This window comes from Pneumocystis carinii, assembly GCF_001477545.1.
Source record: "Pneumocystis carinii B80 chromosome Unknown supercont1.4, whole genome shotgun sequence".
Classification (NCBI taxonomy): domain Eukaryota; kingdom Fungi; phylum Ascomycota; class Pneumocystomycetes; order Pneumocystales; family Pneumocystaceae; genus Pneumocystis; species Pneumocystis carinii.
In genome coordinates this window covers 49551-73499 of record NW_017264716.1, presented here as the reverse complement: position 1 = coordinate 73499, position 23949 = coordinate 49551, and the positions used below count along the sequence as shown (strand labels likewise).

At 27.3% G+C, this 23949-nt stretch overlaps 10 protein-coding genes and 1 non-coding gene across 11 annotated transcripts; 5 read left to right on the top strand and 6 right to left on the bottom strand.

Annotated features, from left to right (window-relative positions):
- Positions 1–528: 528 nt before the first annotated feature.
- On the top strand, positions 529–3358 carry T552_00878 (ribosomal RNA large subunit methyltransferase J). Its single transcript, XM_018369474.1, has 9 exons — positions 529–911; positions 955–1070; positions 1112–1217; positions 1264–1408; positions 1457–1819; positions 1863–2176; positions 2220–2668; positions 2722–3207; positions 3251–3358. Exons 1-9 carry the CDS (start codon positions 574–576, stop codon positions 3310–3312), a joined length of 2379 nt encoding a protein of 792 aa, XP_018226656.1. The 5' UTR covers positions 529–573; the 3' UTR covers positions 3313–3358.
- A 66-nt stretch (positions 3359–3424) lies between these two features.
- Positions 3425–4703, bottom strand: T552_00877 (uracil-DNA glycosylase; the record flags this gene model as incomplete). Its single annotated transcript, XM_018369473.1, has 5 exons — positions 3425–3805; positions 3850–4259; positions 4305–4356; positions 4383–4473; positions 4513–4703. The coding sequence occupies 5 exons, from the start codon at positions 4701–4703 to the stop codon at positions 3425–3427; spliced, it is 1125 nt and encodes a 374-aa protein (XP_018226655.1).
- A 1435-nt stretch (positions 4704–6138) lies between these two features.
- T552_00876 (glutamate-tRNA ligase) lies at positions 6139–8053 on the bottom strand. Its single transcript, XM_018369472.1, has 8 exons — positions 7834–8053; positions 7755–7784; positions 7454–7713; positions 7224–7412; positions 6925–7179; positions 6721–6881; positions 6499–6680; positions 6139–6441 (listed from the first exon to the last, which is right to left on the bottom strand). Exons 3-8 carry the CDS (start codon positions 7565–7567, stop codon positions 6185–6187), a joined length of 1158 nt encoding a protein of 385 aa, XP_018226654.1. The 5' UTR covers positions 7568–7713; positions 7755–7784; positions 7834–8053; the 3' UTR covers positions 6139–6184.
- A 200-nt stretch (positions 8054–8253) lies between these two features.
- T552_00875 (hypothetical protein) lies at positions 8254–9776 on the top strand. The gene is made up of 6 exons (XM_018369471.1): positions 8254–8347; positions 8395–8477; positions 8527–8891; positions 8942–9221; positions 9267–9686; positions 9732–9776. Coding segments are annotated over exons 1-6 (1170 nt in total). The 5' UTR covers positions 8254–8346; the 3' UTR covers positions 9753–9776.
- Positions 9777–10186: 410 nt separating this feature from the next.
- On the top strand, positions 10187–11495 carry T552_00874 (tRNA pseudouridine(55) synthase). The gene is made up of 6 exons (XM_018369470.1): positions 10187–10299; positions 10342–10457; positions 10502–10547; positions 10594–10649; positions 10691–10845; positions 10888–11495. The coding sequence occupies exons 1-6, from the start codon at positions 10233–10235 to the stop codon at positions 11450–11452; spliced, it is 1005 nt and encodes a 334-aa protein (XP_018226652.1). The 5' UTR covers positions 10187–10232; the 3' UTR covers positions 11453–11495.
- Positions 11496–11613: 118 nt separating this feature from the next.
- On the top strand, positions 11614–17310 carry T552_00873 (hypothetical protein). The gene is made up of 12 exons (XM_018369469.1): positions 11614–11700; positions 11744–11892; positions 11943–12062; positions 12106–12858; positions 12915–13151; positions 13197–13538; positions 13588–14337; positions 14383–15813; positions 15859–16074; positions 16122–16709; positions 16757–16910; positions 16954–17310. Exons 1-12 carry the CDS (start codon positions 11634–11636, stop codon positions 17274–17276), a joined length of 5130 nt encoding a protein of 1709 aa, XP_018226651.1. The 5' UTR covers positions 11614–11633; the 3' UTR covers positions 17277–17310.
- A 91-nt stretch (positions 17311–17401) lies between these two features.
- On the bottom strand, positions 17402–17516 carry T552_05013. Its single transcript, XR_001936348.1, has one exon. It is a non-coding gene; the product is annotated as a 5S ribosomal RNA (ribosomal RNA).
- Positions 17517–17563: 47 nt separating this feature from the next.
- T552_00871 (hypothetical protein) lies at positions 17564–19340 on the bottom strand. Its single transcript, XM_018369468.1, has 2 exons — positions 19246–19340; positions 17564–19158 (listed from the first exon to the last, which is right to left on the bottom strand). The coding sequence occupies exons 1-2, from the start codon at positions 19292–19294 to the stop codon at positions 17603–17605; spliced, it is 1605 nt and encodes a 534-aa protein (XP_018226650.1). The 5' UTR covers positions 19295–19340; the 3' UTR covers positions 17564–17602.
- Positions 19341–19594: 254 nt separating this feature from the next.
- On the top strand, positions 19595–21240 carry T552_00870 (hypothetical protein). Its single transcript, XM_018369467.1, has 8 exons — positions 19595–19746; positions 19793–19897; positions 19939–20016; positions 20064–20137; positions 20181–20304; positions 20347–20421; positions 20468–20618; positions 20661–21240. Exons 1-8 carry the CDS (start codon positions 19641–19643, stop codon positions 21193–21195), a joined length of 1248 nt encoding a protein of 415 aa, XP_018226649.1. The 5' UTR covers positions 19595–19640; the 3' UTR covers positions 21196–21240.
- A 339-nt stretch (positions 21241–21579) lies between these two features.
- On the bottom strand, positions 21580–22222 carry T552_00869 (hypothetical protein). Its single transcript, XM_018369466.1, has 4 exons — positions 22107–22222; positions 21985–22041; positions 21861–21936; positions 21580–21818 (listed from the first exon to the last, which is right to left on the bottom strand). Exons 1-4 carry the CDS (start codon positions 22174–22176, stop codon positions 21626–21628), a joined length of 396 nt encoding a protein of 131 aa, XP_018226648.1. The 5' UTR covers positions 22177–22222; the 3' UTR covers positions 21580–21625.
- A 106-nt stretch (positions 22223–22328) lies between these two features.
- T552_00868 (hypothetical protein) lies at positions 22329–23693 on the bottom strand (the record flags this gene model as incomplete). Its single annotated transcript, XM_018369465.1, has 5 exons — positions 22329–22807; positions 22856–23152; positions 23206–23484; positions 23526–23618; positions 23672–23693. 5 exons carry the CDS (start codon positions 23691–23693, stop codon positions 22329–22331), a joined length of 1170 nt encoding a protein of 389 aa, XP_018226647.1.
- Positions 23694–23949: the final 256 nt, after the last annotated feature.

Genomic DNA, 23949 nt, shown 5'->3' with positions numbered 1-23949 from the left:
AAATAATTTATCTTAAAGCTTAATATTATTTAATATAATAGATAAATAAAATATCAAAAAAATTATAATTAAAAATAAATATTGATTCAAAATAAAAAAAAACTATAGAAAAAAGATGATTATATAGTTAATATCTTAAACAGAAGCCTTAAAAAATTATGCAACTAATAATATTCTTCATAGATTTTATTTACTCCATAATTTATCGACTCCAACGTAAAAAATTAGTTTTTAAATAGATCTAAAGCTTTATTAATTTTATACATAAATAATAGATATATTATTAATATCTTTCATTATTTTATAATTTTAAGGTAGTTTTAAAAATAAAAACAAAAAATATTAACTTTTTATATAGATTTTTAAAACTTTAAAATCAGCAAAATTTTAGAAATTTTTGGTTATACAATCAATTAATTAATATTATTTAAAGTTATATAAGGAGACGCTTTATTTTCTCTTATTATACACATATTTTTCTTCTTTTTTATATAAATTTATGATATTTTTTAAGACATTAATAAGTATATAAATTAATGGAATAGTGAAATCAAGATTTAAAATTTATAAATAATGGGGAAATCAAGAGGAAAACAGAGGAAACAAGGAGATAAATGGTACCATCTTGCAAAAGAACAAGGATATCGGTCACGTTCATCATTTAAGCTTATTCAGTTGAATAAAAAGTACCATTTTTTAGAAAAAACTAAAGTCTTGATTGATTTATGTGCAGCACCAGGGGGATGGCTTCAAGTAGCTTCTAAATATTGTATGGCAGGGTCCTTAATATGTGGTATTGATTTAGTTCCAATAAAACCAATTCCGAATGTCGAAACATTTGTACAAGATATTACTACTGATAAATGTCGTGAAAAACTTCGACAATATTTAAAAACATGGAAAGCAGATACGTATGTTAATTGAATTTTTATTTTGTTATTAATTTTGGAATAGTATTCTTCATGATGGAGCACCAAATGTAGGAGTAGCATGGATTCATGATGCATATTCTCAAGCAGAGCTTGTTTTAGCTTCATTAAAAATAGTTACCGAATTTTTAATTTCTAATGGTATTGTATGTTATTTTATTTCATGAAATTTAATATATTAGGTACATTTATTACTAAAATTTTTCGGTCAAAAGATTATAATAGTTTATTATGGGTTTTTAATCAATTATTTAAAAAAGTTGAGGCAACTAAGCCCTTAGCTTCAAGGTAGTGACCTAATAGTAAAAGTTATATTAAAAGTGATATAAAAAAGGGATGTTTCAGCAGAAATATTTGTAGTTTGTCAACAATATAAAGCACCTGATAAAATTGATCCTAAATTTTTGGATCCAAAATATGTTTTTGAGGATTTACCTTGCCCAGCTCCGGATCATGTAACAAGAATATTTAATCCTTTGGTATATATCTTAAATCATATGATTATCTTTAAATATTAATTTATCAAGAAAATAAAGCGTCAAAGAGAAGGGTATGAAGATGGAAATTATACTCAACATAAAACAGTAACTGCTGAGGAATTTTTGAACTCTAATAACCCGATCGAAATTTTAAGTATTGCTAGTGCAATCAGTCTTGATGATAGAGATTTAGAAAATTACAAGGGAATTAAGGATTTCGATATTACTACAGAAGAAATTATTCAATGTTGTAAAGATCTTAAAGTTCTTGGAAGAAAGGATTTCCGTGGTTTACTTAAATGGAGGATACTTGTTAGGGAAAAGCTAGGTTTATCTGAAAAGAAAGAAACTAATTTGCAAGAAAAAGTTGAAATAGTGCCATTAAATGAAGAAGAAGAAATCGAACAAGAGGTTTTTTTTTTAATTTTACAAACCCAATTAATAAAGATTATAGATGAATAAATTAAATAATCAGGAAATTATGAGGAAAAAAAGAGAAAAGCGACGAATGTTAGAATCAAAACGAAAAAGCATTCTTCGTTTACGTTTGGGAATGATTGAACCTTTCGATATTGGTTTGGAACAATCTGAAACTATTTCAGAAGACCCTATTTTTGAAATACCTTTTAAAGAACTTAATAAATTAGAAGCTGAAAATGCAGAAATGGATTTAATTTCTGAAGATGATATTGATGCAACAGAACCTGAGACAGAATTTGAGGATAGTGAAGATGATTTAGATAAGATGGAAAAAGAACTTGATCTAATGTAAGTCTATATCAATTGATTTTAATATTTTAATATACATAAGGTATGAACATTATCGGTTAAAAAAAAAAGAATTTAAATCAAAAATTAATGATAATTTTAATGAAACTAATAATGACGAATTAAATACTATTGAAAGTGATTATAAATCGGAAAAACATATAGATTTTGATCTTAAAGATGAAAACCAGAGTAGTACTTTTGAAAGTGACTCAGATAGCTTGGAATTTATAGATTCAGAAGAGAAAGGCGAATTAACACAAAAAGCAAAACTATTTTTTGATAATGATATTTTTAAAATTCATAATAATTATTTCGAAGATTTGGATAATACTAAAACTGTAGAAAATAAATTATTAAAAACTCATAAAAATCAGTCTAAACCATCTTGCAAAACTCATAATGACGAATTGGATGATAATATCAAAATACTACATGAAACAACTAAAAAAAATCAAACTAATTTAATTAAAGGAAATAAAAATAAATTAGGTTATTTTATTGTATTTTATTTTGAACAAAATTAACAGAATATATAAAAATAGACATCACAACACCAGAGGAAATGACATTGGCCCGAAGTATAGCATCTAAGGAAAAATCTAAAGAAGATATTATTGATGATTCTTATAATAAATGGTCTTTTCAAGATAATAAAAACCTCCCTGAATGGTTTTTGGATGATGAAAGAAAACATAATAAAAGAAATATTCCTATTTCTAAAGAAGCTGTTATGGCTATTCGAGAAAAACTTAAAGCTATGAATGCACGTCCTATTAAAAAAGTATTAGAAGCTAAAGCACGTAAAAAAATGAAAGCAATGAGAAGATTGAAACGAATACAAGAAAAAGCAGGTTCAATAATCCAAACCAATGATATGAGCGAAAAAGAAAAAACTGAAAGCATTAAAAAACTTTTAAAAAAGTCCGTAAAATTCAAAAATAGGAATAAAGTAAAAATAGTGGTTGCAAAAGGTGTAAATAAGGGGATTAAAGGAAGACCGAAAGGAGTAAAAGGGAGATATAAATTTGGTAAATTCTATAATTTAAATAATGTTTTTTTAAATATTATTAGTTGACCCTCGAATGAAAAAAGAACTAAGAGCAGCAAAACGTATAGCTAAAAGAAGAAGATAAATTGTTCTAGGATTTATTTCAAAATATATAAAAACTTTAGTATGATATGTTTTATAATTCTAAAATAATTTATGTAATGAAACTTTTTTGAAAATACAAAAATATATAATAATTATTCTTTATTAGATTCAGAACTACTTGATATACTACCATCAAGTTCTTCTAGTGTGATACTAGATTCCATTGCAATTAACTCTTCTTGAGAAAGACTGATTATGTCGGTTGCCTGATTTATCTCTTCGTTTTTAAAATGCGATGGTATTTTTAGGGAGGCAGTTTCTGGTTTAGTACAGCTTTCTGATACAATGGCATTTGTTTTAGAAAAATCAATAGTTTCGTTTGTATCAAGACAATTCCAATTAATTATAGCATCTTCTCCATATTTTTGAGAAAGCCATTCATTTGTTTTTTTAAAATGCCCACAATTAAAAAATCCTCTACTTGCAGACAATGGACTAGGATGGACGCTCTTTAAAATAAGATGAATGTTTTTCTAATAAAAAACTCAGATATGATTAAACATAAAAAAAATTATACATCAACATTTTCAACCCTTTTAGTAGCAGGTGAACCCCATGCAAGAAAAACAACCCCCTTCGTTCGATGTTTTTGTACAACTTGAATAACTTTACTAGTAAATTCCTCCCATCCCTTTTGTGCATGACTTCCTGCTTGATGTGCACGCACTGTTAAAGATGAATTTAAAAGAAGAACACCTTGTTTAGCCCATGGCGTTAGTAGCCCAGTTTTCGGGATTTTAAAAGATGGATAATCGTTCTGAAGTGCAATAAATATATTTTTAAGAGATGGAGGCGGCAATGTCGGTGGCCTTACTGAAAAACAAAGTCCATGTGCTTGATTATAGTTATGATAAGGATCTTGTCCCAAAATTACAACCTTAACCATATTCAATGGCGTATAATATGACCATGAATAAATATCCTTGTCTATTAAAATTTGAATCACCAAAACAAAATTATCAACTTAAATACCTGGAGGAAAGATCTTATGTGATTTTTTCTCCGTATTTAAGAAATTCTTGAGCTAAACTAATAAGATTAAGCTTAGACACTCCACTTTCTTCCCTTCAAAAAATACGGCTTTGTAAGCTCATCCTTCAAAACTTTAAGCCAGCTTTCCTCCAAAAACTCAATCTCAACCCTAAACCCATAAGATACCATTAGAAATACATATTAATACTTTAGTAATTCTCGCTCATTTTCCTTGAGCCCATTAACCCATGCCTCTTTATTAAATTTGCTCTCAATTGTCTTACAATGGCCGTTTTTTACCCCAAAAAAAGATTTCATAGATATTTCTTTGGCCCTCTTTTCAATATTTCGTTCTTCTAAGTCCAAATTCTTGTCCTTTTTTCTCTTTTTAAGACTCATCTTAATTTCACTTTTTAAGAGGTTGGTCACCCACCTCGCAACAACACTTTTTTCTAGTTTATAGAGATCCACAATACTCCCTTAATTTATACAGGAAAACTACCCTCAGAAGCCCTCTTCTTAAACGAATTTATCTATATTTATGATAAAAGGCCTTATAAAAGGCAAATAAATAAAAATACATGAAAAAAAGAATGAAACAGAGATAGATTTTGGAAGACCCTCTATTTTTAGCCAAAAGAAAATATCAATTCTTGTTATTTTAAGCCAATCTATGTTTCTTTGACTTCTTTGATAAAGATAATGGGTTGTTGGTCTAAAAATCAATTGAAGTGATGGGTAGATGTGAAATAGTATTATATGATAAAATCTTGTTTTATCTTTAAAAGGACTTATACAGGGAAAGAATTCCAAATATCAGATGATTATTGTGGATGTGTTTTGTTTTCTGTGTGAAGGAACAGAAACTTGAGTAAGTGTTCAAGCAGAGACATATGAATATATGGGTATATATTAGGATGTAATTGAGCAGACGAATCGATCAGAAAATATTATAGAATGGAATTGCTTTCATTTAGGATATGGATCTTGGCAAGTTTATGTGTTATTTGTGTATTTTTTATATATCGAATTTTCAAGGCTTTTGAGAATTGATATTGAAATATAGCTTCAAAATCAACAATATTAAGATCTATTTCTAGTTATTATGGTATCTATTTTTTAAAGAAAAACGAGGGTTTTTTGAAAAAGTTTATATTAAATTGGATTGATCTAATACATACTGTTTTGACGAGAAAAATTGACTTAAACGTGCTTAGAACTTGTCCAGTAAATCATAAACAAGATATTTTGTAAAAAAATTATCACAAAGTTATATCTTCTGCAAAATAGAGGACTTTAGCGTTCATTCACATAAGCAATGTTATTTATAGTATTAGAAATTGCATAAAAAATTATAGATATTATGCTTTTGAGACGAATTATTTTAAATCATCATTGGATTCTTGTCTTATATGGTTATTTTTAAGTAAATGTTGGTTTAAAACACTAACTCTCTCTTCATCATTTATAGTATATAAAATAATTATTTTAATAATTATTTAACTTTATGGAATAAAGTGTATTTATCTTCTAAACTATTAAATTTATCAGAGAGAATAAATTCTATTCAGTAATTGCTGGAGAAAAACGAATCTGAAGACTTCTCTTCTACATCACATTTCTAGGCTCAGAAATCTTGCGTACATGAAGAAAAAAAGGATGATATTTTAAATAAGATAATTAATCATATGTAATATAACTATATTTCGAGAAAAATATTTAAAAATATTAGAAATGATCTTGATAATAAAGAAATTCATAGAATATCGACACAGATTTTAAAAAACAATTTATTTAATGTATTATGAATCTATAATTATAGATAATAGCTTTGATTCAAAATATATAATTCATTAACATTTTTTGTAGAAAATAATATATTATTCGTGATAGATGCTTTTATTCCATTCCATAGCTTTGTTGATTCTTGATATTATAGATTTTTTACCTAATATATACAAAATTTGAATGATATCTGCACCAACAATTGTAGCAGTACAACAAAATCGTAATATCATCTTTATTTTTTTTATTTTAATATTTTCAGCAGTTGCAATTTCTGTAACAGTAGAAATAATCTCATCAGGATTCCATAGATTAATCTTGTTTAATTCTTGAATTATTTTTAAAGTTAATTCTAAATAAGTTAATAAATATGCTACATATCAAACATTAATAACTAAAAATAATATACCTAAATCTTTTGATGTTAATTTAAATTCATTAAGAATATGTTCATTATAGTGTGGCTCGACAAAAAAATAATTACTCGACTCAATCAATTGATTTATATTTTGTACTTTTTTTCTAAGTGCTACAATAACTTTATAAATATATTCGTCTTCAAGACGCTCCATATTATTATCTTCTAAAATCCTAATAATATTAAAAAAAAAATAAAAATTTGGATTGATACTTTTTTTTATATAATGATAGAATTTTAGGCTTGATTTTTTTGATAATTTTTTTAATTCCATCTTCATTATCAGTAGAGAGAAGAAAATGTTCTTTATTAAGAAAATTAAGCTTTTCTGGCATAACTATTGCAGTTCCTTTAGTAAGATTGTCAAGTGAAAACTAAAATGATTACATTGATATATTTTTCTAATTATTTATATACCCTATCAATCAACTCTTGCATAGTGAATACATCATTCGATGTTTTTGGCGACCATCCAATAAGAGCAACATAATTTAATAAAGCGTCTGAAGAATATCCTTCATCAATATAATGTTGAATATGGGTATCTTTACATCTTTTGCTTATTTTTGAACCATCTGGATTTACTAACAGTGATACATGAGCAAATCTAGGCGGTGTCCATCCAAAAGCTTGATAAATGGCAAGATGTTTTGATGTTGATGATAACCACTCCTAAAAAAGATCAATATAAGTGCAATCTTCAATAAAACTATTACCTCTCCTCTAATTACATGTGTTATATTCATAAGATAGTCATCAACTACACTAGCAAAATGATATGTAGGAAATGTATCTGACTTTATAATTATTGGATCATCATATACTTTTTTTTGTATATTAATCGGACCAGAAAAATCAATATCTCCATAAACAATATCATGAACTACTGGGTATTTTTCAGGAACCTGTCATAATTAATATTATAATTATATTTTTGCTTTTTTACTTTAAAACGAAATACAAATTTATTCCCTTTTAACGCTCTTTCATTCGATTCTTCTATATGAATCGACATACAATTTCTATCATACGTTCCTGAAAGCCCTTGAATTTTAGACATTTTTTTTAATTTTTCAAGACGATCTACTGAACAAAAACATCTATATGCTTTGCCTGACTACTTATTTCATATAATAATTAAATTTACATAAAAAATACCTCAAGAAGTAAATTAGCATATTTTAAATATATATTTATCCTTTGCGACTAATTTTTCAGTAATAATACATTTATCTAATCAAATTCACCTGTTTATACGGATAATGTTTTCCTCCAACCTAGACCCATATCAATCACATATAATATAATATATATATATTTATATACAATAGGCCCTTCGTCCCAATCAATTCCAACACATTTAAGCATCTTATATATATTTTCCTCTGAATTTTTAACAATTCGCGCCTTTTCAAATATTAAATCCTTAGGCTCTATTTTAACCAAAAAATAAACTACTTTGTCCGTATCTTCAATACGTAAAATAAAATCCCCATTCATCTTCTTAGCAAAAAGGTAATTATACAGTGCTGTCCTTAATGATCCAAGGTGCATCTGCCCTGTAGGCGATGGTGCAAATCTTGTTCTAACTCTTGATAAAATGCAGTATTTTCGACCGTTCTTTTTCCTAATCTTAATAAACACATCCTCCCCGTTCTTTATTCTTATATATCTCCTCATTATAATCCCTTTATCTCCTCTTTTTACTCATTCTATTTTTTACATATAATTTGGACGTTGGTCTCGTTAAAAATAAATAAAACGCACAAAATCTTAATAAAACCTTAATTTTATAGTTAAAATGGACTTAAAAATTACAGATTTTTATTAAGAATTAAGAGTAAATTATTTAAATTTAATAGAATTCTTACTTATTGTTAAAAATAGTGGTTTTAGATACACATTTTTATGATATTCTTGGGGTTAACCCAGAGGCAAGCCAGGTGGAGATTAAGAAGGCATTCCATAAAGTATAAGAAACTATAAGATTATATATTTAGAGGAACTTATAAGGATTAGGTAGCACTTCATAATCATCCAGATAAAGTCCAGGAATCGGAGCGAGAAGAAGCATCAATTCGATTTCGAGAAGCACAAGATGCATATGATATTTTAAGGGATCCAGAGACAAGGAGTATTTATGATACATATGGATTAGATGGAGTTCAAGATTGTAATAATGTTATGATGGAAGATATTTATTCGCAAATGTTTGAGGAAATGAGTATTAATGAATTAGGAAGAGAAACGATGCAGGAGGAATCGTTTAAAAATAGAAAGAAAGATGTGTATTATGATTATGAAATAACATTAGAAGAGCTTTATCGAGGAAAAAATGTTAAAATGGCGGGTACGAGGAATATTATATGTCCAACCTGTAAAGGGTTTCATAAAGAATAAGATATTTTAATAATTGGGTCTTATATATTTTTAGTTCAGGAAGAAAAGCGTATTGTGATAGCAAAAAATGTGTATTTTGTGATGGAAAAGGAGTAATGACAGTATTAAAGCAAATAAGACCAGGAATGATTGTACAGCAAGAATTTGAATGCAAGAAATGTGAAGGAACAGGAGAAACTATTCAGGAAAAAGATAGATGTAGAAAATGTAAAGGAATTAAAACTATTACAGAAAAAAATTTTTATCAAATCAATATAGACAAAGGAACACAAGATGGAGAAAAAATAGTTTTTTATGGCGAAGCAGATCAAGAGGTATTTTTTTTGTTTTTCTAATTTTCTAAAAAATTAATAAATTAGCCTGGAATGGAAACAGGCGATTTAATTATTATTATTAAGCAAAGAAAGCATGATAGATTCGAGCGATCAGGATGCAATTTAAAATCTAATTTAAATATTACATTATCTGAGGCTTTATGTGGATTTTCTAGAGTAGTTTTAGAAACATTAGATGGAAGAGGTCTTTATATGACACATCCTCCTGGGAAAATAATGTACCCAGGACAAATATTAGTTATACAAGGAGAAGGGATGCCTAAGGACTCAGATAGTAATGAAAATGGAGATTTATATCTTGAAGTTGTTGTTGAATTCCCTCCTAATGATTTTTTCAAAGAAACGCAATTAAAAAGTCTTTTGGCTCTATTACCATCCAATCCTACCGAAATTACTAACTTAAAAATTGTGAATGTAGAATACAAATCTGGAAATATTGAAAATGCAAGTTTATTTATTTTTTTTAAATTAAAATCTAACAAAAAATAGTACAAAATAAATGGGTTATAATATGAATGAGAAATAGGTAATAATGATAAAAAATCAACATGTTTATTATGATACAATAGAAAATCGTATGTCATTTATTTTTGTACTCCTTTTTACATATAATTACATTAGATATATTCATTCTTAACATTATCATTTTTTTTTGATAACTATTTATTTATATCAATAACGTCTCTTAGTCACCAATTAAAATAATAATAATTTTCAAAGTTATATATCTAAGATAAGTCTGATTAGAATAATGATATTATTGAAAAATTAGCTCTAAAACTTCCAATTTCTTATCAAATAACCATTTTATTTAGATTAAAAATCAATCTAATCTAATCTAATCTTATCTATATTATATTATATTATATTATTATATAATCTAAAATTCTCAACTTTTTATAAATAATATCTTTATTTAAAGGCTTAAAATAATTGAAACTCTTCTTTTTTTATAAGATTACCTTAGAAATCTATAAAAATTAAGATTCTATGAACAAAGGAGGTATTATAGCAATTAACAAGCCATCTGGATGGATCTGTACACATATTTTGAATGGTAATTAAGATTTATACAGCAAAAAAGAAATCATTCTTCTAGAATTAGAAAAAATATTAAGGAATTCTTATCTTTATGATCAACTTGTTGATATTTCTCAAGAACAAGTATATAAACGTCATAGAAAATCCAGAGATTTGAAATTTAAGAAAATTAAAGTAAGTTCTTACTTTAATTTGAGCTTTATTAAGATTAAACTTAGCTTGGACATGGAGGAACTTTAGATCCATTAGCAAGTGGTATACTTGGTACATTATTTTTTAAATATTGGTATAATTTATAACTATTTTTAAGTAATAGGTATTGGAAAGAGCACAAAGAGACTTAAGGAATTTTTAAACTGCACTAAAGTAATATTTTTTGAAAAAGAAAACCAAGTTAATTATGTAAGGAATATGAAGCAACAGCTTTATTCGGTTATTCTACAGATACATATGATTCTAATGGAAAAATTTTAAAACGTATGCCATGGTCTCATTTAACACAAGATAAAGTTGAAAAAGCACTTGAGAATTTTAGGGGTAATATATTACAGAAACCTCCAATGTAGGAATAAATCAATTATTTAAATTTATATAATTTTTCAAGGTATTCTGCTTTGCATATGAGAGGAAAACGGTTATATGAATATTCAAGAGAAGGAATTGAACTTCCGGAAGAAATTAAATATCGTCCAGTTGTTGTTGATTCATTTAATATCATAAAATGGACACATGATCATAATTGGAAAGAACCATGTGATGATGATGATAATAATATAGATATTTCTAGCAATATATTACAGGAACAAGAAGCTATGGATAACAAAGATGAAAAATGCAATTTGTCTAAATCTACTGACGAAATTAAAATATCTGATAATTTATTTAATGATATTGATAGTAAAGAAGAAAAATCGTCTAATACAATTTTATCTACAAAAAAAAAAGCGCCAGCAGTTAAATTCAGAATTGTTGCATCTTCTGGTACATATATTCGATCACTTATTCATGATCTCGCTATATCTTTAGATTCTGCTGCACATATAGTAGAACTTATACGATGTCGTCAAGGAAAATACATATTAAATCAAAATACAATAGATTGGTCAAAATTTCAAAATGGTGATTGGGAAAATGACTTTATAAAGGCAATTTCATCAAAAGATGACTAAATTTTATTTTTTAAAAAAAAAATAAAATACATTAATACTAAAGATATTTAAATTATTTCTTAAAATAAAAATATATTTAAACATATTTTTTGTTTAATTTATTAAACTATTCTTAAATAATATTTAACTATTTTTAATATAAAATCGTTTAAATCTTAATTTTATCTTTTAAAGCTATAAAATGCAAAGATCTAAAGAAAATAGATCAAAAAGCACCTTAAATAACATAAAAAATAGAGAATCCCATGGTAATTAAGAATAAATAAAGGAATATTTCTTATATAAAGGAAGATTTTAATAAGAATCATAAAGAAAACAAAATATATCAATCTGAATTGTCGTTAAAAGCAGATAAGGATTTCCCAAGGGGTGGAAATGACTTAAATACTACTGAAATAGATGATTATAGCGGGGGTATTAAAAGAGGGGCTCTTTTTGATGTTAAATCTGCCTTTTTTTTGGTAAAATATGAAAAATTAATTTTTAATAGGAAGAAACCCATATAAAAAGAACAAAAGCAGATAATACAAGGAAAAGACGATTAAAAACAGTGAATATTGGGGATAATATTGTGTATGAGAATTTGAAGATTGAAAGTCTTACATTTAAAGTAATTTTGAATGATTTTTTAACAAATATTTAAAAATAATTAGACAATTGCAAAAGGTATGATTATATTAGGGCAAATTGAAAGAGTAGAATCATCAGTACTTACTGTTTCTCTTCCTAATAATCTGGTTGGATATGTTTCTGTAGAAAATATATCAAAAACATTTTCGACATATCTTAAAAAATCAATTGAGAATGATGTAGATAATATATTATCGTTAGAGAGATTGTTTCATAAGGGTCAGTGGGTTAAGGTATATGTTATTGCTACATCTGCTACAGAATGGCCGGAAAACAATTCGATAACATTAAAAGATGTTAAGCAAAAAAAGAAAATAGAACTAAATCTTGACCCAGTATATACAAATGGAAACTTAAATGTTGATTCATTAAGTGGTCCCTTAGTTCTGCAAGCTTCAATTGTTAGTATTGAAGATCATGGGTATATAGTAGATATCGGTATCAAAGGAATTTCTGGATTTATTAAGAAAGAAAATACACAATATTCTGAATTATATGAAGGACAGGTTCTTTTATGTTATATGATGAAAAATGTGTCACAAGGACGTATTGTTCAATTGTCTACTGATCTTTCTAAAATAGCAAAAACACCAATATCAAAGGCATCTGATATCACTGTTTTTTCTCCAGGAAATCTTGTAAAGGTTATGATTTCAAAGATCTATCCTCATGGTATTTGTGGAAAAATTATGGGTCTTCTAAATGCTACTGCAGATATATTTCATTCTGGAGATGTTTTATCTAATATACATACCAAATATGAAGTTGGGAAAATTGTATTTTATAATTTCTTATTTCTGAAAAAAAACATGAAATTCTGATTATATTATAGGTTAAAGCAAGAATTATTTTTAATTTTATTGACTCTGAACCTAAAAAAGTTGCTATATCTCTTCTTGATCATATAGTAAATTTTTCAACCATTATTCAAGAAAAACAATTAGAGATTGATCCATTGTCTTCTATTCCAATAGGATTTAAGATAGAAAATGCGATTATTAGAAAAACTGAACCTGGAATAGGTGTATTTTGTGATATCGGATTTAAAAATATACTTGGATTTGTTCATGTATATTTTCCTTTTTTTTAAGAAAATTATTGCTAAAACTTTAAGATATCTCGTTTATCAGACAATGAAGTAAAATCTATATCACCTATAACAGGCAATTATAAGATTGGTTCCTCTCATCAGGCAAGAGTAATAGGATTTTCAAACATTGATAGCATTTATATATTATCTATGCAAAGCAGTATATATAATCAATCTCATTTAAGACTTGAAGATTTCAATATTGCAGAGTTAGTATCTGGGACTGTTGGGAAAATTATACCTCAGGGAATTTTAATACATATTACAGAAGGAATTACTGGAATTGTTCCTACTTCACATATATCTGATGTTTTTTTACTTCATCCAGAAAGAAAATTTAAAGAAGGTGATAATGTTTTATGTAAAGTAAATTTATTTCTTAAAGTTTCAAATCATTTTTATTCATTAAATATAGGTACTTAGGAAAGATATAGAAAAAAGAAAATTAATATTGACATTAAAAAAGTCTTTAATTAATACTAAATATCCAGAAATAACTAATTATAATGATATAAAAATTAATACAAAAACCACTGGCGTTTTACAAAATATATTGGATAATGGTGCTATTGTAGAATTCTATAATGGAATTAAGTCATTTCTTCCTGTTTCTGAAATGAGTGAAGTGTATATTAGTGATCCACGAGAGCATTTCAAGATTGGGCAGACAGTTAATGTATATATTGTTTCTGTAGATATCGATTCACAAAAAATAAAAGTAAGCTGTAGAGATCCAGCATTATGGGATAAAGATAAATCAGAGAAGTTTAATAAATTGGAAATAGGATCATTTGTATCTGGTACTGTTATAAATAATTCTAATGATATTGTTGTTGTTTCTATAGATTCGAGTCTTTTAACTGGAATTATTGAATTAGGACATGTTTCTGATGAAACTCTTGATAAATGTAAAGTGTTAATTTCAAAAATGAATCATGGAACCCATTTAAAAAAGTTAATTGTTTTAAATAAAAAAGAAAGTCAACGAGTTATAACTCTTAGTATTAAGTCGAGTTTTATTGAATTATTAGAAAAGGGAAATTTCCCATCAATGTTGTCTCAAGTAAAAGTTGGTTCTTGTCTTTCTGGATATATAAAAAGTATACAAGATTACGGGGTTTTTGTAGGATTTCTTGGTAATTTGACAGGTCTTGCACTAAAACAAGTATTTTTAATTAATATTTATCATTCAAATATAACTTATTTCTAGAATATATCAGATCAATATTTAGTTAATTTAAATTTAACATTTTTTTTAAACCAAACTATATCATGTACAGTAATGGATATTGATTTAGAAAAAGAAAGATTACAACTTTCAATAGGACAGATAGATATTTCAAAGAATGCACCTCAAAAGCTAACTATACAAGATTTTAAATCAAATTTAAATTTAGATGATATTATTGAAAAAATAATTCAAGTTAAAATAATTTCTGTTAAAGAAACTCAACTTAACGTTGAAATATTTGGAAAATATCATGGACGAATTGATATAACTCAAGTATTTGATTCTTACGAAGAAATTGATGATCCTCAAAATCCTTTTAAAAAATTTAAGGTTAATGAAAAAATTGATGCGAAAGTAATTGGATATCATGACATACGAAATCATCGCTTTTTAGCTATTACTCATCGATCTTCAAATATTCATAAAATATTTGAACTTACAGCAAGACCAAGTGATTTAAAAGAAAAAACAAATCCTTTATTATCTTTAAATGATATTAACATCGGTTCAGTGCATCTTGCATTTGTAAATAATATATTTCGGGATTGTATATGGGTTAACATATCACCTAATATTAGAGGAAGAATAAATATATTAGATATTAGTGATAATATTGATATTCTTCAAAATATTCCAAAACATATACACATTGGTTCAGCAATTCGTTGCAAGGTTGTCAAATCTAATACTGAAATGAATTATCTAGGTTTATCAATTCGAGCGTTAAATTCAGATTATATATATGACTATAATTCTGTGATAATTGGCTCTATAATTCCTGGTAAAATCATAAAGACAATAGAAACAGGCTTTATAGTTCAAATTAGTGAAAACGTTATAGGAAAAATCTATTTAACTGACATTGATGATGAATATAGTACGGATTTAACTAAGAAATACCAGAAGAATCAAATTATTAAAGTTTATGTTTTAGATGTGGATATTCATAATAAAAATATTGCATTCTCATCAAGAAATTCTCGAGTTATATCATCAACATTTAAACAACGTGATCCAGAAATCATTTCACTAGAAGATCTTAAAATTGGTGCACTTTTTCGGGGTTTTATTAAGAATATTGCTGAAAAAGGATTATTTATAAGTCTGAGTAGAAATCTTGTTGGTAGAGTTAGAATTGATGAAATATCGGATCAATTTATTCAGGATTGGAAGTCAAATTTCCATTTGTATGATCTTATTGAAGGAAAAATTATTTCAATAGATGAGAATAAAAGAATTGAAATGACTCTAAAAAAAAGTAAATTAAAATCATTAGAACCTTTATTAGAATTTTCAGAAGTTTCTAAAGGACAGATAATTGAAGGTGTTGTTAGAAAAATTACAGATTTTGGGATATATATAAATCTTGTAGGTTATAATAACGTTAGTGGATTATGTCATATATCTCAGGTAAACTTTACTTATTAATTTTTTCATATTATAACATCAATGAAGATTGCTGATTCTAAAGTAAAAGATATTAATAAAATATATGTTGAGGGAGATATGTTAAAATCATATGTATTAGATGTTGATTATGAAAAACGTCGGATTTCATTGACTCTTAAAAGTTCTTATCTTGGAACAAAGCAACATTTTTTTGATGAGACAGAAACGACAGAATCATCATCAGAATCGTCTGATGATAAAGTTGAAGAAATTCCTGATAATGTTTATAATTCTTTTTTGAAAGATCTTCAATACTAATAGATTTATAGGAATTAACAGAAAATACTAATAATTCATCTGTTATATCAAATAACAATCAAATGCAAAATGGAGATTCTAATATTCAAATAGAAGAAATGGATGATTTTATTGATGGTTTATCTATTGGAAAATTTGATTGGACAGGAAATGCTGGGTTTGATAATAATAACATAATTGCTACGCAAGAAATTACAAACAATCATGTTTTATCAAAAAAAAGAGATAAGGGTATTGATTTTTCAGAGGATAAAACTGCTATTCTTAATGAATCGGAACCCAAGGCTCCTATAGATTTTGAACGTCTTTTGTTAGGCTCTCCAGATTCTTCATATATTTGGATTAAATTTATGGCATTTCATGTAGAACTTTCTGAGTTTGATAAAGCAAGAGAAATTGGTGAACGTGCTCTTAAGTCTATAAATTATCGAAATGAGAAAGAGAAATCTAATATTTGGATTGCTCTTATGAATTTAGAAAATACTTTTGGTACTGAAGAATCTCTTAATGATATCTTTAAAAAGGCATGTCAATTCAATGATCCAAAGTTTATAATGGAAAACTTGTGCAGCATATTTATACGATCAAAAAAAATTGAGGTATTTATACAATTCTTAATTATGAGAAAATTGATTTAAAATTTTAGAAAGCAAATGAATTGTTTCAACTCATGATCAAAAAGTTTAACAAGTCTCTTGATGTATGGGTAAATTATGCTTCATTTTTAATGGAAAATAATAATCATGATGCTTCAAGAGAATTATTTTCTCTTAGCTTCAAAAGTTTACCAGAATCAGATTGTAATTAATTTATTCATTTTAGTATTTACTAATATATATATAGTTCTTAAAGCTAAAAGCAAGTTTGCACAATTAGAATTTAAATATGGTGATCCAGAAAGAGGTAGAACACTTTTTGAAAATCTTATAAGTAATTATCCTAAATTTACTGATTTATGGTCTGTTTTTTTGGATTATGAAATTAAATATGGTCAACAAGATAATGTTAGAAAACTATTTCAGAGGATTTTGTCTGTAAAAATTTCAAGTAAAAAAGCAAGTTTCTTTTTTAAAAAGTGGATTATATATGAAAAAAATCATGGTACTGATGAAAGTGTTGAAAATGTAAAGCAACGTGCTATTGAATATGTTTCAAATTTTAAATAAATTTTTAATATTTATAATGTATATAGACTTTTATTATATCATAATTAATAAAAATTTAAAAAATTTAAATGAAATTTAAAAGATTTAATTAAAATATAAAAAATCAATATTTATAATGTTGAGAAAAGCTACAGCACGTCGTATTCCCATATGGTCACCCACTATAGTACTGACGACGCCCTTCAGAGCTTGACTTCGCAGATCGGACGGGATACGGTATATTCTCTGAGGTATGGCCGTAGCTATCTTGGTATAATGTAAAATGGTATATAAATGTAAAAATATATAATAAATGTAAATATTACCAAGAAATGCCTTAATAGAATTTATGATTCTTTAGAATAAAGTTTTTTAGTAGATTGAAGCTGTTTTTCAAGATCCGTAATAGAATTATCATAATTAGAAAAAAAAGATGTTTGAGATTTAAGTTCTGATGGAGAATAGAATGAAATATCGCTTAAAGGTCGATTATATAATTCTCTATGAGGAATATTTTTTATTTTTGTTTTTGAATGATTAGCAGATATTTTTCTGTTATTTTTGTTAGATAATTTTAAATTCTGTTCTAAACAAGAACGTTGTGCGTATAATGCATTTAAAGCATTTTTTCTTCGTTTTCGTAAATACAATGTATATGGTGAATCTGTTGTCAATATTCCTTTATGAAATTTTTGTTTAAAAAATTCTATATTTGTAGAATCACTATTAGGCGAGGATTCCTGCGATATATTTTGCCTAAGACGTAATGGTGTAACTTTATGTGAAGTATGAAGAAGATGATAATGCATATTTTCGTTATTATTTGGTATTATTTTATCATTCAAAGGTTGATTATAATATTCGTTTCTTTTTAAAGATCCTTGTTGAAAATTATGTATGTCTGTTATTTCTTTATTTATAGATGTTTTTATATTTTCTTTGCCGGAAAGATCAAACTCTAACGATTCATCTTCTGAAGTTTGAGATTCCCATGTATTTAATGAAACTTTTTGCATCATTTTTTTTATAGAACATGTTCTTATTTTAGAAGAACATTGATATGATTCATCTGGTGATGATGATAGTGGTGAAATTTGAGAATTCGGTGTTTCAGAAAAATAAGGTAATAATGTTTGTGTTCCAATAGATCGACAATGTTTAGATATTTTATTTTTTTTATGATTTTTATTTTTAATGATCCCCTGCTTTTTTTGATCCTTTGTGTTTTCTTTTAAATTCCTTTTAAATGTTTCATTGACACATTTAGGCTGTGTTGTATCTAGATTTAAAGAACGAATCCTATTAAATACCTTATTTGCACGATTCGTAAAATAAGACATAACTGATCCAGATGAAACTAAAGAATTTGGCGTATGGACTACATCTTGCGATTCTTTTAAACAATTACAAACAGATCCCTCATTATTTTCTAAATCTTCTTCTTCCTCCTCCTCCTTCTCTTCTTCTTCTTCCTCCTTCTCTTCTTCTTCTTCGCAATCCAATATTTCATCCGAAATAAATGAATCACTCTCTCCCGAGCCCTCGTCCTCAACATTTACATCCTGTTTAGCTGCAATTCTCTCCTTCAAACGCTGCAAATGTCCTGCTATCACAAGTATTTCTACAATATTCATCATAGACTTCATATCTCGTTTAATCACCAAAACCGGGTCAATATAACTAAGATCTATCCTCAATGACTCATGTGAAATAGTTCCAAGAAGGAATTTAACGTATTTAACCTGTGTTTTCCTCGATTCATTCTTCTCATCAGCAAACGGAAATTTCGTATGATAAAGAGCCTCATATAACCGAATCATATGACAAACAGAAAACTCCTCAAGTTTTATCTTATCTGAAATATTATATTTCAATAGAAGATGGTTCAATTCCTTTAATAACTCTAATTTTAATCAACATATTCTGCTAAAAAAAAAAACTTCCCGATTTCCGCCGCCAATTGACAAAAAAAAACCGGAAAAAAACCTACTTTTATATCTTTTCCTTTTTCTAACGTTCTGTGTACTTTTTAACCTCATTTTTCCACAAATAAACCGTCTTTTTTCGCCTTTTTTTTCTCCCGCTGAATATCAATTTTTGATGAGGTTCGCCGAGTCACGTGATTGATCTCCACGTTAATATATAAACGTGCTTGAACGTCGTGTTGTTGACCACCATTATTGTATATGATTGAGAGGGATTTTTAGGAAAATAGCGATAGAAAACGGGAGAAAACGAAGACGTAAGTAATATTTTTGAATTGAGCGGTGTTAATTGAGTTTTGTGGTTTTTTGAACGGAGAAAAACGGCCAAAAACAAGAGAAATAGCGAGAATAAGAGATTAAAGATAGAGAATCGTCTATTTTGACATGAAACTGAGTGGAAATGAGCGTAAAACGTCATTCAGGAGGATCTGTATTATATAAGTTTCCATTGTCAGTTTTGGAGAGGAATTTGTCGGGAAAGAGTGTTTATGATTTATCAGTACCAAGTGAAGGAATTGCAGGGAGAAGAATGAGTTTTTAATTGTTTAATAGTCAGGAGAAAGTTGATGAGATCGTTTTATAGTCGTCCGTTTGATCGTTTTTTGATTGAGAACGAAGATACATTAGATGTTCCGTTTGCAGTATCATTTTCAAATAGTATGTGAGATTTTATGGAGAAAAGGTGTTTATATGGGTAGATCATTCTGTTTTGGGGGTTTCGGATGAATCGGGATATATACATTTTATTGATACGGCGAAAAAAGAGAAGCGAATTGGTTGTAACGTGTGTGTCGATCGAAGATTTGATTAATAAATGGTTTAGATGAGTTTTTAAAACTAAAATGTCATGATAACGCTATATTTGATATTTCATGGTCTTATGATGACAAACTTTTGGTAGAATTGTAGAATTGTTTGTGTATAATTCTAAATTTTATAGGCATCGTCATCAGGAGATCAGACTGCTCGTGTACTTGATATATCTAGCCAGAAATTTGTTGCAATTCTTTCTAAATGTATTTCTAGTACTTTAAAACAAGTGTCATTTCAAAAAGATGATCCTAGTAAATTATTTTTTATCAATATTTAAGTCTTATGTTTCTTAGATATTTTGGCGACCTGTTCTCGTAATGGAAAGATATTGATTTGGGATCTTCGATCACACGGAGTGGAATCTTCAGGTAATCATTTTAGATTTTTAAAATTGAATTGATTTTTTTGGATCAGCACAAATGCCAGTTGTTTCTATTCTAAATGCACATGGAAAAATAAAACAACATTCTAGAAGATCTAAATTGATGCCTATAAGCAATTCTATAACTTCTATACAATGGCTTCATAGGAAAAATCTTTTGGCAAGTGCATGTGATGCTAATAGGTTTTTAATTAAAGTGTTTTATTACTCGTTAATATTGTTTAGTTTTATTAATATTTGGGATATTCGGTTTTATTCTCAAAAATTTATAAAACTTTACGAATCAAAGCCTGCTGTTAGTATAAAAAATAAGAGGGATCATGGTATTACATCACTTGCTATGCCTTCATCTGGATCAAGATTTTACGGACTTAGTAGAGATAATTATATATATGCATATTCATCAACACATCCTGAAGAACCCATTGGCAGTTTTACGCATCCACAGCTTATGGTAAAGTCATTTTTCGTTAAGATTTCATGTTCAAAAGACGGGCAATTTTTAGGATGTGGAAGTAGTAATAGTCAGGTTATAATAGCAGATACGACTAGCATGACTGAAAATAAAAATATTGGCGTTGCATTAGTTTCTGGCTGTGAAAAAGAAATTACTGGAATATCATGGAGCTATGATGATTGTATTGCGAGTATTAGTGATGATACTAGCTGTAGAATTTGGAGACAAGGTCAGAATGATGAAGCAGAAAATATCAGAGGTTGGAATGAAGGAAAACGTTGGGAATGGGGTTGGGCTGAATAATGTCTATGTTCATTATAATCATAATTAAATGATAATTCTATGTATATAATATATGTATTTTTTGTATTTTGCATTGTGATTAGATTGTTAAAATTTTATAAGAAATACCAGCATTTAGGTAGTATAAAATAAATTTATACTAATTATAATTCTATTCCTTTTTCAAACAATTCCAAGGAAATAATGTCTTTGATATTCTTAAATATCTATCAAATATAATATATTCTATTTAAAAATCAATCGCTTATTATAAAAATTATAGAAAATATTTAAGATACTTGTATTTAAAGAGTTTCATGTATAAATTTATATAAAATATTATACATTATCATGATTACATGGATTTAATACATTAATAAATCATGTACTAATATCAATTCTCATTTATTATATAATTTCTTGATTTTATAAAATAACAAAATTTATATATTTATTCCTGAGATTTGACACGCGAAAAACCATTAGTTAATCTTACACCCAGTTTTCTAGCTTTTTCAACAATATTTATCCTTTTCTTAGATGAAATATTCGACGCAATTTCTCCAATATATGTATCATTATGCATCAATAAAAGATCAATATCAGATTCATTCCTAATAAGAAACGTATAATAACCATTAGGTCTAAAGCATTAAAAGCCTTAATTTATATTCTGTTTTATTTACCGCATATGACGAGTTCTTCTATCTGATCCATATCCAATATTAGGCATAGGTATTTGTCCTTTAAAACGACGTCGAACTATAAAATATCCATAACCATATCAAACGTACTTATAATCAATATTACCTCTATTATCAATACCTTTAGGTTTCCTCCATGATGGTGAGATACATTTATATTTATCTAGAAAAATAAAATATCAGCCTAATTCTCATGGAAAAAAAAAAAATAAAATATATGAAATATACCTGACTGATGCCTTGTAAAGCGTTTCCTTCGCTTTTTCACAATAACCAAGTGTGTTTTTGAAGAAACCATTTTCTTTGAAGTTAGCTGTGAAGTCGCAAGAAAATCGAGTGACTTGTATAATAGGGCTAAACCCAGAAATAAATATATAAATAAAGTTAAAAGATATATAAAAATGATTTTTATTAATGTTTTTTAAACCCATGAAAAGAATGAAACGGAAATCATCGTTTCCTAGATAGCTTGTTGACGGTGGACCAGCCATCTATGTTGATTTCAGTTTCAAGTGTAATAGTAGTATTAGTAGGTTTTAAGGAATTGATTGACTGTGATTTATTGTTTTGTCCTTTATGTTCTTTATTTTTATCAGTTTTATCGCATTTAAAGTCTAATGAATGATTTCTTCTATTTGCTTCTTTTTTATCAGTCCTATCAGATTTATAGGAAGGTTCTTTTGGTATTTTTTCCCATCCAAAACCCTTTTGTTCTTCGGATGCCAGTCTTTCTTCCTTTCTTTTTTGTTCCTTTTCTTCGATTTCTCGAATACGAGCATCTGAATCAACAGGAAGCGCATCACCGAATGGGTTAGGTTTTGTTGAAGGTTTTAATGTTTGAGGAGGATCTTCCAATTTCTCTCCTCTAGGCTTAAGAACTAATTTTGGACGTTCACCTATATTAGTCGTCGCGGTACTATTAAAATTATCTAAAAGGAATTAGATACTTTGATAAATAAATCAAGAAACATTATTACTTCCATAACTACGATCGCCAAAGCCAGAATTTCTAAATTTATCTCCATTCCTTCTATCAGAACTTAGATAACTTCTTTTTTTCGTAAATGAATCTAACTCTGGTAAATCTTGTAATGGTCCTTTGGATTTCCAATTTGAAAAATCTCTAGGGTTATCGTTATTTCCAAGAGTACCTCTTCGTTCATATGAAAATCGTTTTTCATATGAAGGTTCGGAAAGAGGAAGAGATGTTGAACGTCTCCATTCCCCTGCTGTTCTATCTTCAATAGGATCTCGATCTATATACCCTTTTCGAGCTATTATTTGTAAAAAAAATTAAGAAAAAAAAAAGTAGATTTTTAATATATACGAGGTTCTGCAACACTAATTTTTATCGCTCTACCACTTAATGTTTTTCCATTTAAAGATATTGCATTAATAAGTGCTTGCAAATCTGTAAATTCAACATATCCGAACCCTTTAGGCCTATCATCTATTCGATCACGCATAAGTCTTATATTAGTAATAAAAGGCTCTCCAAAAAAATCCGAAATTTCTGACTCTGTAATATTAAAAGAAAGATTACCCAAATGCGCCGTATATGGAGGTTCCGTAGGCAATGGTATTTGCTGTCTACTTGACGAAATATCTAATAATATTCATATACTCCAAAAAATTCAAAAAAAATACCATGTTTATATGAAATACCATTATCTTTTTTAGGCCCTCCATTACTATAATCACGACTATAGTAACTTGTTTTCGTTTCTTTCTCTTCTAAAGCTAAGGCACATTAAATCTCCTCTATAAACATATATTTTCTAGATTATAAATACGTGCAATCGGCGTATCCTCCATCTCATCTGCCCAGTTTGAACCACTCAAAAAATCACTTAAACTCAATTTCTCTCTCTTATTCTAAACCCATTTGCATTAGAAAAATCACAAATAAAGCTCCTCTTTAAATCAATTTCTCACCTTTTTTGGCCCTGTTTATTAATATTAAAAATATACCCTTAAAAAAATAACTCACCCATTTCTCCCTAAATATAGACTCTTAATAATGACCTGTTTAACTACTAAATTTTAATGCTTCTTGACTTTTTTCTAAGCT